This window comes from Saccostrea cucullata, unplaced genomic scaffold, assembly GCF_032062105.1.
Source record: "Saccostrea cucullata isolate Sc308-1 unplaced genomic scaffold, CSIRO_AGI_Scuc_v1 ctg8586, whole genome shotgun sequence".
NCBI classification, from domain to species: domain Eukaryota; kingdom Metazoa; phylum Mollusca; class Bivalvia; order Ostreida; family Ostreidae; genus Saccostrea; species Saccostrea cuccullata.
In genome coordinates this window covers 3,211-15,819 of record NW_026926204.1, presented here as the reverse complement: position 1 = coordinate 15,819, position 12,609 = coordinate 3,211, and the positions used below count along the sequence as shown (strand labels likewise).

At 33.8% G+C, this 12,609-nt stretch overlaps 1 protein-coding gene across 1 annotated transcript; it reads right to left on the bottom strand.

Moving 5' to 3' along the window:
* Positions 1-568: 568 nt before the first annotated feature.
* On the bottom strand, positions 569-12,063 carry LOC134271083 (uncharacterized). The gene is made up of 4 exons (XM_062753340.1): positions 11,752-12,063; positions 11,446-11,568; positions 1,627-1,651; positions 569-655 (listed from the first exon to the last, which is right to left on the bottom strand). The coding sequence occupies exons 1-4, from the start codon at positions 12,041-12,043 to the stop codon at positions 601-603; spliced, it is 495 nt and encodes a 164-aa protein (XP_062609324.1). The 5' UTR covers positions 12,044-12,063; the 3' UTR covers positions 569-600.
* Positions 12,064-12,609: the final 546 nt, after the last annotated feature.

Here is a 12,609-nt window from a genome sequence, read left to right as displayed (position 1 = left end):
ATCAATGATTTTATACTTTCATTTTCCCGTTCTTTGTATTTAGAGCTACTACGTGTCGTTGCTATGTCCAAATGGTGTGTTTGTTGTATATTGTACTTTCATTTGAAAGTAATGAATGGATTTAGAGTAGAAATATGATTTCTTTCATTTGAGGAATGAATTAGACAGAAATCAATTTCTACTTGGTGTGATAATGAATTACTTTTTCGGAATTACAAGGTTTTCATTCGAATACCTGGTGAATATCACGTGGTTCATTAGAACCGGTCTCGTTAGCAAGGCTATATAAGAGGTGAATAGTGGTTTAAATACCAGTTTAGGACGACACGTAAAGCACGATAAAGTTTAAATTTTATCATGATTTATTCAATCCAACATAAACTTGTATATACATATTGATTTTCATATTTTGCATATGTTCTGTATACTGTACAAATAAAGCTACTGCCTGTAGTTGCTATGTCCGAATGGTGTGTTTGTTGTTTATTGTACTTTCATTTGAAAGTAATGAATGGATTTAGAGTAGAACATGATTCTGTTCAACTTTTAGTTACAGTTTGCTTCTTTGTTTTATTACAGATGAGTTCAAAATAAGGAAATTTAGTAAGTATAAATACCTTCATCAGATTCCCTTTCTTCCGTCAGAATTGTATCACTGTAAGTAATTTAAAAAGGATTGTTAAGATAATTTATTAATTTTTTTTTATTTTAGTGACAAAAAGGCCCATAACATATCAACAAATAAAGACATTTCTTAATTAATGCATTTTATCAACAAAGCTTCCCCATGAGTCTGGAATAGAAACTAAATACAAGGTAACATGCATTTTATAATTTGGTATCATATTGCATGATTCTCATGTCAAATTATGAAAAACAACATTTTTAAAGATGTGCATTTCAAAAAATATTACAATTGATTAAGTCACATCCTGAAATCAAGTGACTATTTTGTTTATCATAGAATAGTTTAATGAATTTTCAATGTGTGACCAATTATCCCAAGTAGGGGTCTATATGTCATATTTCCTAAGCTAACTGCTTATTATAAACATGCAGAAACTTCTTGCTGTACGTTAATCTTAAAAAAGGAAGGTTTTCAAAACAAACTGTAATTCAAAAACATGCACATTGTGTACTTCAAATTCAGAAACTAGACAAAGCTGAGAATGTAACCTCAAAGGCCCCAACAAAAATTACGATGCAAGATAATTTTAAAATATATGCTTTAAAAAGGTTCCAATTCTACGTTTTAATTTAACAAATGGTTATAAATTATAGCTAAATGGGTCAAGGAGAGAGAAAATACATTGCTCTTATTATTGTTCCTATAAAATATTTTCACAGCATATACGATAAAAGAAATGATAAATCTTTTTAATAATTTCTATTAATAGAACAATTTACCTTCATAAAGATACACTAAGGAGGTATAAATATTTTCATTCACATTCAAAACTTTTTACAGTTCCGTATAGAAAAAGCAATATTTTATCTTTATTGAGTTTCTTTTCTACTTGACATCAGTCTGACTCTGACATCTTGTTCTAGAACCAAGTTATGAAGATCCTGTAATTGTTACATACCTTAAAATGAAGCTTTTCTTTAAAAGAAGTTGTATCTTACCTTTGATGGAGATTTTTCTTTTTTCCTTAAATAATTAAGTTAAATATTTTAATAAATACTCTTTGAATTCTTTTACTTTGTTTTCCTTAGTATTATTTTGTTTTACTCTAGTATGAAAAAACAATTTTTAAAATAACCCTAGCAAAAATTAATACAATCATGGATTTTAACTAAAAATATGTCCATTAGACATGAATGTCCCGCCAAGGGTATATTAGTAAAGCAACTTGAAAATTTCTATTAGTGTATATGAAATTTTATCAGAATATCTTGAATAGTAATGCAGTTGAATTGCTTACATTAGTATGTATCAGCATATTAAGTTTGACACTAATTTCATTAAAGTGAGGTCAAGGTCAAAGGAAATGCTAAGGTCAAAAACTGTTGATTGAGTTGAAAAGCTCTTACCAGTAAGTATCAGCATATGAAGTTGAAAAATATTATAAATGGTTTCTTTAAAACTGACTTAAACACAAATGGATAAAAGTGAAGTCAAGGTCAAATGAAAGGTCACGTTAAAAAATGATGGTACACTTGAAATGATTACCTCAACATCTATAAGCTTATGAAGTTTGACACTAATTCAGGAAAGTGAGGTCAAGGTCAAAGCAAAGGTCAAGGTAAACAAGAGGCCCATGGGCCACATCGCTCACCTGAGTAACTTGGGTGATGCAGATCTTTTTTAAAGATTTGTTCTATATACATCTATATATTTCTATGTAAAAATTGGATTCCCTATTGTGGCCCCACCCTGCCCCTGGGGATCATGATTTTAACAATATAATATGTACACTACCCAAGGATGCTTCCATATAAGTTTCAGGTCTCCTGGCCCAGTGGTTCTTGAGAAGAAGATTTTTAAATAGTTGTTCTACATATTTCTATGTAAAACTTGGATTCCCTATTGTGGCCCCACACTACCCACGGAGGTCATAATTTTACCAATTTAATATTTACACTACCCAAGGATGCTCCCACATAAGTTTCAGCTCTCCTGGCCCAGTGGTTCTTCAGAAGAAGATTTTTAAAGATTTGTTCTATATATTTCTATGTCAAACTTGGATTCCCTATTGTGGCCCCGCCCTACCCCAGGGGGCCATGATTTCAACAATTTCATATCTACACTACCCAAGGATGCTTTCATATAAGTTTCAGCTTTTCTTGCCCAGTGGTTCTTGAGAAGAAGATTTCTTAATGACCCCACCCTATTTTTGTATTTTCTTGATTATCTCCCCTTGGAAGGAGTCGTGGCCCTTGATTTTAACAATTTGAATTCCCCTTTACCCAAGGATGCTTTGTACCAAGTTTGGTTAAAATTAACCCAGTGGTTCTTGAGAAGAAGTCGAAAATGTGAAAAGTTTACAGACAGACGGACGGACGGACAGCTAGACGGACGGACGGACGACGGACAACGGGTGATCAGAAAAGCTCACTTTAGCTTTCAGCTCAGGTGAGCTAAAAATGTTGATGCAGTTGTATATCTCTCATCAATATGTATCAACATATAAAGTTTGATAGAACTATCTAGAATGATGTCTTTAATTAAAACTGACTTAAACACAATTTGATAAAAGTGAGGTCAAGGTCAAATAAAAGGTCAAGGTCAAAATTGTTGATGCAGTTGAATTGCTTACATCAGTATGTACCAGCTTATGAAGTTTGACACTGATTTAGGAAAAGTGAGGTCAAGGTCAAAGCAAAGGTCAAGGTAAAAAATACTGATACAGATACATAATTCTGATCAATATATATCAACATATAAAGTTTGGTAAAAATATTTAGAATGTTGTCTTTAATTAAAACTGACTTAAACATAATTTGATAAAAGTGAGGTCAAATTTAGGTCAAGGTCAAAATTGTTGATGCAGTTGAATTGCTTACATCAGCATGTATCAGCATATGAAGTTTGAAACTGATTTAGGAAAAGTGAACTCAAGGTCAAAGTAAAGATCACTGTCAAAAATGTTGATGCAGTGAATTGCTATCATCAATATGTAACAGCAGTTTGATAAAAATATCTTGAATGGTATCTTTAAAACTGAGATAAACACTCCTTTAAGAAAAGTAAGATCAAGGTCAAAGGAAAGGTCAATGTCAAAAATTTTGATGCAGTTGAATTGCTCTCAGCAGTATGTATCCGCCTATGAAGTTTGATAACACTATCTTGAATGGTTTCTTTAAAATTGAGCTAACACTCGTTCAAGAAAAGTGAGGTCAAAGGAAAGGTCAAGGTCAGAAAATGTTTATGTAGTTGCATAGCTCTCATTAATGTCTGTCAGCATATGAAGTTTGATAAAAATATCTTGGATAGTTTCTTTGAAACTTAGCTTTGAACAGAGCTAAATGCAAAGTGTGATGAAAGGACAGATGGAAGGACGGAAGACGGAGATGACAAACATTATATGCCCTGGCAATATTGATGGCGGGGCATAAAAATCAACAAGAGGCCCACGAACCTAATAGGCTACCTGAATATCATGTAACAACTTTCCAACAAATGAATTTGGTTTGGGATTTATACCAAAGGCCATGAAATTCACATTTTTTTAAAGAGGCACCCTTGTATATTATAACTAGTATACACTTGGCATGCTTACTTTGATTACTTAAAGACGTACCTGGGAAGATAACTTTTGAAATTTCAATTGAATGTTTATCATGACGTCAAATTTAAAGTTGGTAATAAAGCGTCATGATGACAAATACAACCAAGGTAAAAAAAAAACAAGAGGCCCATGGGCCTTATGGGTCACCTGAGCATTATGCAACAACTTTCCAGTGATTGAATTTGATTCATGTTTTAAGCCAGATACTATGGCATTCACAATTTTGAAGGAGGCACCATTGATTATCATAAAAATACACTTAGCAGTTGCTTAGTTTGTTTACTTAATACACACAGGCAGGGTAGGGGAACAAAAATGCATTCCAACTAATCAGTAATATTCAGCAATAATCAGTAGTGCCTCTACCACACATGAACCCCTGACCCTTAGGCCTAGATCCACACATTGCACAATTTTTGAAAAGGCATTCTTGCTTTTCAAAAATATTTGATTAAAACCAAGGAGCAGATTTCAAACAATTCATTCATTTTCAGTATATAGGTACACTCCCCCTTTATGATACACCTGACCCTGGGGCTTTGAAATTCAAAATTCTAGAAGATTGTGGCCCCTGCTCATCATAACTATATAGGTAGTTCATCTGTTTAATACCCAGGAGCAGAGAGGATAATTTTCAAAGATTTAATGTATTTTCACTATATAATCAAAAGAGCTCCGCCCTAACACCAGAACCCCTGACCCTGGGGCCATAAAATTTACAATTTTGGAAGAGGCATTCTTGTTCATCATAACTATGTACTTAGTTAGTTTATTTAATTCCTAGGAGCAGAGAAGAAGATTTTCAAAGAATTCATGTATTTTCACTATATAATCAAAAACCCCCACCCTAACACCAGAACCCCTGACCCTGGGGACATAAAATTCACAATTTTGGTTAAGGTATTCTTGCTCAACATAACTATGTACTTAGTTGATTTATATAATAACCAGGAGCAGAGAAGAAGATTTTTCAAAGAAATAATGCATTTCCACTATATACTTATTTAGCCCCGCCCTAAAACTAGAACCCCTGATCCCAGGGCCATAAATTTCACAATTTTGGTAGAGGACTCAATGCTGATTACAATCATGCAAACAGTTTGACTGCTTGATGTCCAGAAGTAAAGAAGATTTTTAAAGATTTCATTAATTTTAGTAGTTTGTGCTCCACCCCTCAGGCCCCATGGGGGCAGGGACCATGAAATTCACAATTTTTGTTCCCCTTCACCCACAGATGCTTTGTGCCAAATTTGGTTGAAATTGGTTCAGTGGTTGCAAAAAAGAAGCTGAAAATGTTCAAATGTTAACGCACGGACGGCGGACGACAGACGACGGACGAAAACGGATAGCAATAGGTCACCTGAGTTAACTCAAGTGACCTAAAAAAACAAGAGGACCATGGGCCACATCGCTCACCTGAGAAGCTTTGACCATTCTGTTCTTTACCAGATTTCCCCCTTTCAATACATACTGCGACCCCACCCTACCCCACTGATCATAATTTAGACATTTTGAAATCTACACTTCCCCAGGATGCTTCCATGTGCACATAAGTTTCAGCTTTTCTGGCCCAGTGGTTCTTGAGAAGAATATTTTAAAAGATTTTCCTATATATTTCTATTAAAAACTTTGATTCCCAATTGTTGTCCCGCCCTACCATATGGGGTCAAGATTTGAATAATTTAGAATCTACACTACAGTCCCTGAAGCGTTCTACTTTCCCACTTGAACGGTGAAGGAACGCTGAGCGAACGGTGAATGAATGGTGAGTGAACGATGTGCGAACACTGAACGCAACTTGGTGAACAATGTGTGAACGGTGAGTGAACGCAGAATGCAAACGGAGCGCGAACGTGAGCAGAAAGTGAACGGTGAATGAACGGTGAAAGCAACATGAACGACTTATTCGGAATGCCTCCGATCTTTTCCTTTCATTGATATTATTCTATTATTCTATAATTCTAATTTCAGGTGCTTAAATATAAATCAACAATAGATAAAATAAATAATAAAAGCATTTTTTTTTTCCTGCACATACCTATGTTAAATCGATAATTTAATAACATGACTTTAATCTCCATAAAACATGTGTATTTGTTACCGATCGTGTGTAGTTTAAAAATAAATTAATCTACATATATAGTAAATATGCTTATTCTTTTTAGTAATAAAATATTGTGGACTTTAGGAAATAAAACTACTACTTATAGAATGAATGAATTACATTGTACCCAGTTGAAACAACCAAACATGTATTTCCGTGCCAAGGCGATTATGAGTAAAATAACTTTTTCTTTTAAATTCACAATTGTCTGTTGATGTATTGCATAATAAGAGGCCCAAGGGCCTTGAATCGCTCTTCTAATAAATTGTACAGTCTATCATTTCTATTTGAAGCCTCTAACCCTAAGTATCCTAAGACCCAAGTTCCATCAACCGACAAAGTTTGATGATTCTTAGCCAATTAGGACTGAAGATATTTTTTATAATAAAGCTATAAAAAAAACCCAATAAGTACATCACAGTGATCTACTTTAAGATTGAAGTTTTCTGAGGTCTCAAGATGCATTAATAGACAAAGATTGAAGATTCTAAGCCAATAAGTATTTGAGATATTTAAAAGTAGGTCACTGCGACCAACTTTTTTGTCTACATTCTTTGAAAACCCAAGATACATCAACTGACAAAGTTTGATGATTCTAAGCCAATAAGTATCTGAGATATTCAAAAGTAGGTCACAATGACCTACTTTTTGGTTGACATTTTCCGAAAACCAAAGATGCCCCAACTGACAAAGTTTAACAATTCTAGGTCAACCAGTACTTGAAATATAAAAATATAGCCATAAAATGTCAAAAGTACGTCAAGGTGATGTAATTTTTGGTTTGAGATCCCCGAAAACTCAAGATGCATCAACTGAAAACGTTTGATGATTCTAAGTCGATATGTACCTGATACTTAAATATACTCATAAAATGTCAAAAGTAGGTCATCATGACCTACTTTTTTGTCTACATCCTTGGAAAACCCAAAATGCATCTCCTGACAAAGTTTGATTATTCTAAGCTAATAAGTACTAAAGATACTTAAATATAGCCATACAATGTCAAAAGCAGGTCACTGCGACCTAATTTTTTGTAGACGATTTTTGAAAACCCAAGATACATCAACATAAAAAGTTTGATGATTATAAGCCAATAAGTACCTGAAATATTCAAAAGTAGGTCACAATGACCTACCTTTTGGTCGACATTCTCTAAAAACCCAAGATGCATCAAAAAACAAAGTTAGAAGATTCTAAACCAGTTAGTACTATAGATACTTAAATAAAGCCATGAAATGTCAAAAATTAGGTCATCGTGACCAATTTTCTGGACATCATCCTCCGAAAACCCAAGATGCTTCAACTGATGAAGTTAAATGATTCTAAGCCAATAAGTACTGTAGATATTTAAATAAAGCCATGAAATGTCAAAAGTAGGTCAAAGTGACCTACTTTTTGGTCGTCACTCTCCAAAATCCTAAGACGCATCAACTCACAAAGTTTGATGATTCTAAGCCAATAAATACCTAAGATAATTAAATAAAGCCATGAAATGTCGAAAGTAGGTCACTGTGACCTACTTTTTGATTGTTACTCTCCGAAAACCCAAGATGCATAAACTCACAAAGTTTGATGATTCTAAGCCAATAAATACCTAAGATACTAAAATATAGCCATAAGATGTTGAGAGTAGGTTACGTGACCTACATTTTGGTCGACATTTTTCAGAGTCCCAAGATGCATCTGCTGACCAAGTTTGATGATCCTAGGTCTGAAGGTAATCAACATATGCCTTTAAAACAAATCAAATTTTAAAAAGGATTAGTCATAAAGTTCAAAAAGTAGGTCACGGTGACCTACTTTTAAGTTGACGTTGTTCAAGGACCCAAGATGCATCAACTGACAAAGTATGATGATCATAGGCCTTAAAGTGTCCAAAATATGCCTTCAAATCAAATGCCCACAAAATTTAAAAAGTAGGTCACCATGACCTACTTTTGAGTTGACATGATATGAAGTCCTAAGATGCATCAACTTACAAGATTTGATGATCCTAATCCTAATAGTAAGCAAAATATAAACGTTTTTATTATTTGTAAATTTAGGTCAACTTTGAAGTGACCTTGAGACCACGCCCTTGACCCCAGGGTGATGCCTCGAACAATTTTTAATCTTTGACATATCCTGATCCTTGTACGTAAGTTTGGTGAAAATCTGCCTGGTGGTTCTGGAGAAGATTTTTTAGCAACCAGTCCTTTTAATTTGTTTTCCTGATTATCTCCCCTTGTTTAAGGGTCCCATCCCTAGTTTTAGTAAAAGTGGTAGCCCTTGGGCCAAGGATACCCTGTGTCAAATTTGACACTGATTGGCCAAGGGGCTCTTGAGTTATGGCCCATATTCTATAAAGTTAACGCACACTGCACACCACACAAATGGCCATAGCACTTGTATTTTAAAATTCTAATTCAAAATATTCTATATTTATGTGTCATTTTTAGCCGGGCTCATTTCTCGTAGAGAAATGCCCAGCTATTGCGACGGTGAGCAACAGAAAATGCTGCTTCTTCACCGCCAAATTAAATTTACGAGTTAGAATATAGTACGTCTGCGCAATCACCTTTGAGGCAATACAAACACTGAATTAAACTTTCATAGTTATCTAAAATTGTCAAAAAATAATTATAATAAAATACTTTATATCGTTTTCGATGATTAATCATTTGGTTAAAATATGCGAAAGGTTTTCATCAGGTATCCCTGTCTGCGTCATATTCTATAAATAAAGGGTGTACTAATACAAATGCGGGGAACACCATTAATGACTTGATGTACGCTTTGATGCAAAACTCCCCGCTGAAGACCCATCTGTGCATAATTGTTTGACCTTAAATAATCTTGCTGCATCAGTGTTCATTTATGTAAAACCCCGAAATGATACATGTGACACATATTTTACGCTGTTAAATTATAGCTACATTTTAATTAATTTTAAAGCTTTTTAATGCTATATATGACAAATATAGATATATATAATCATCTTTTCAATGTCTGAATCAGCTTGTTTTTAAACTGTCATTGCGGTCTTTGCTCATTACCCTGTAAATGAGCCCGGCTTTCAGTACTTCTGAGTACTTTGATTATTCTTTTATGATGATTATTTTTGCTAACTTCTACATGTATCTTTAGACATTTCCCGGCAGTGATTATACTCGGACAAGATGATGGAAAGGGGCATTCAAATTATCAAAACTAAATAAGTTGTCATAGTTTGAAATGTACGAGAGAGAGAGAGAGAGAGAGAGAGAGAGAGAGATCCCCTCCATTATCAGATATCTGTTGTATCAAGGTAAAAATTAGTATTATTTTCCCGAAATATTCCAAGCAATAAAAGTAATCAAATTTTTAAGATTAACAAATCCATTTGACAATAATAATCTGCTTTTATTTTCCATCTTCAACTTCACACTGTTCACAAGAAGTCCACGTACTTGTCCTGTCAATCAAAATAACTCAACACAGCGGAAGTGTGGAAATCTCGTTTCACCGAGCATGCCAAAGGCAAAGAGTCACATAGTATTTCCAAGAAGTTTTTATATTTTTCCCTATCATTTCTAGATCTGATTTTTGCATTCCTGCAGAAAAAAGTAAATATATAATGGGAATATAGTATACTTGAAATTATTAAGTTGAAATTTGAAACATATTCCCTGCCAATTTAAAATACTACTGTCGGCACATGTATATTTTGAAATACTATAGTTTAATGACTGTTTGATGTTCGTTTTAAGACTGGTTTTCTTGTGTTACAACATACAATTATTGCTGTTTTTTTTTAGGTCAATACAATGATTTAGCCATCTGAGGAGTACAATATTCACCGAGCCCGAAAATGTGAAAGTTTACAGATGGACAGACATACGGATGGACGGACAATGGACAAAATGTGATCAGAAAGGCTCACTTGAGCCTTCGGATACACCTCTCATTGTCTGAAATAATTGGATTAAATGTTTTAGAAAAGATTAGCCATCAAATTCAAAAAGTAGGTCACAGTGACCTACTTTTAAGTCAACATTGTTTTAGGACCAAAGATGCATGAACTGACAAAGTTTGAGGATCATAGGCCTTAAAGTGTCTAAAATATGCCTCCAAATCAATTTGAAAATGAAATCCCGTGAAATTAAAAAAAAAGGTCACTGTGATCTACTTTTGTGTTAACATGATGTGAAGTCCTAAGATACATCAACTTACAAGATTTAACGATCCTAGTCTTTTTAGTAAGCAAAACAACAATGTTTTTATTATGTGTAAATCTTTGTCAACTTTGAATTGACATTGAGACCACGCCCTTTGACCAAGGGCCATGACTTGAACAATTTTTAATCTTCAACATATCCTGACTCTTGTATGTAAGTTAGGTGAAAATTTGCCTGGTGGTTCTGGAGAAGAAGATTTTTTAGCAACCAGTACTTTTGGTTTTATTTTTCTGATTATCTCACCTTGTTTTGGGTCCCACCCCTAGTTTTAGTATAAATGGTAGCCCTTAAGCCAAGGATACCCTATGACAAATGGCCCATGAAGAGCTAAAAATAACGGAAAAATCCGTCATCAATTCAGTGTATAAATATAGATTAACAATCAGTACGAAAAACGACAGTCAGCATTTGACTCAATGAAAAATTGTATTTGCTGACAAGGTCATTGTATTGACATGATGACTTTAAACAAGACTGATGATATTCTTATTTCATCAACTTGTTTGTCACTAATTTACCTTAAATTATGGTCTTGTTGTTCCTGGGTAGAATATTTCATGAAGTCATAAATTAGTCACTTACACGGAAATATTGGTGATCAAGACATTTAAACCAATTACATAATAATATGAATAATTATTAATTTCACCCCTTGAAAGAGTGTATGGTTCTGCATTTGAATAAACTTAACTCCCTTTATATGAAAGATGTTTAGTGAAAAGTTTGGTTTAAATTGGCTCAATAGATCTGAAGAAGTTGAAGGTTTAAGAGGTTTACAATGTATGATAGATGGCATAAAACATATAAAAGATGGATGTGAGACACCTTTCGATCAGAAAAGCTCAATTTAGCTTTGGTTCAAGCGAGAAGAATGCTGTCCTACTGAGAAAAAATATGTGAAAATTTTCTTTACCTTTTGATTCTTTCATTGTTCGCAGAAAAAATACAATCCCTAGAATAACCAAACCAGCAAAAATCAGTCCGCCTGTAGCTGCCCCAGCAATTATTGGAAGATTATCCGAAGAAACAGTGACTTCTGTAAATACAACAGGAGTGATATATTATATATACATATATAAATATGTAATGTTTGTGAATTTTACTCACTAATTCTGAAAATCGTTGTAATGCACACATGAATAATTGATAGTTTAGATTACTAATAAAATTGAAATATATTGATACCTAACCTCCCTTTGCAATGTCTAAAAATACATACTTTTAACTGCACTGCAATATATAACATCTGATGTAGTACTTCCAAATTTGTTAGAGGCATTTATTCTAAACCATAAATCCCCTTGCAGTTCAATAGTAGGTGTGTAACTGTGAGACTTGCCATACCCTTCATCATTTATATTTGTTTCAAGAACTTTATGGGATTCTGTCAAATGCTCATTAGTTGAATACGATACTTGAAAACTTTGATCATCTCCACCATTAAAGTTAGAAATCCACGATAAGTTTATGGACAAGGAATTTTCACAGACCACTGTAAAGTTCATTGGCATTAAGGGTGGCCCTGGAGATTTAACATAAAATACATGATCAATACATTAATGTGATTTATCTTAAACAGGTTTTAGTACATACTCTATTACAACACACTTTTGCTTGATCATTACTGTTTTACGCCGAGTCGGCAATATTTCAGCCATATTTTGACGCACTTTAAAAAACAAGAGGCCCACGGGCCTTATAGGTCACCTGAGTATCATGTAACTACTTTCCAACAACTGAATTTGGTTTGACTATTTTAAACCAAAAGCCTTGAAATTCAAAATTTTGAGAGAGGCACCATTGTTTATTATAACTATACACTCAGCATTCTTATTTTGGTTTCTTAATACCCAAAGGCAGATCAGAATAATAGAGAGAAAATGCATTTCCACTTTATAACCACCTGTTCTGCACATCAACCCAGAAGAACCACTGATCCTGGGGCCACATATTTCCAAATACTGGAATTTTTTTTATTTCATTTCATCAGAAATGGGTGATTAATATCAAAGAGCAGATTTCAAAGTATTACTTTATTTTCAGACTATGTACTTGTGAATTCACAAATTGGGAAGAA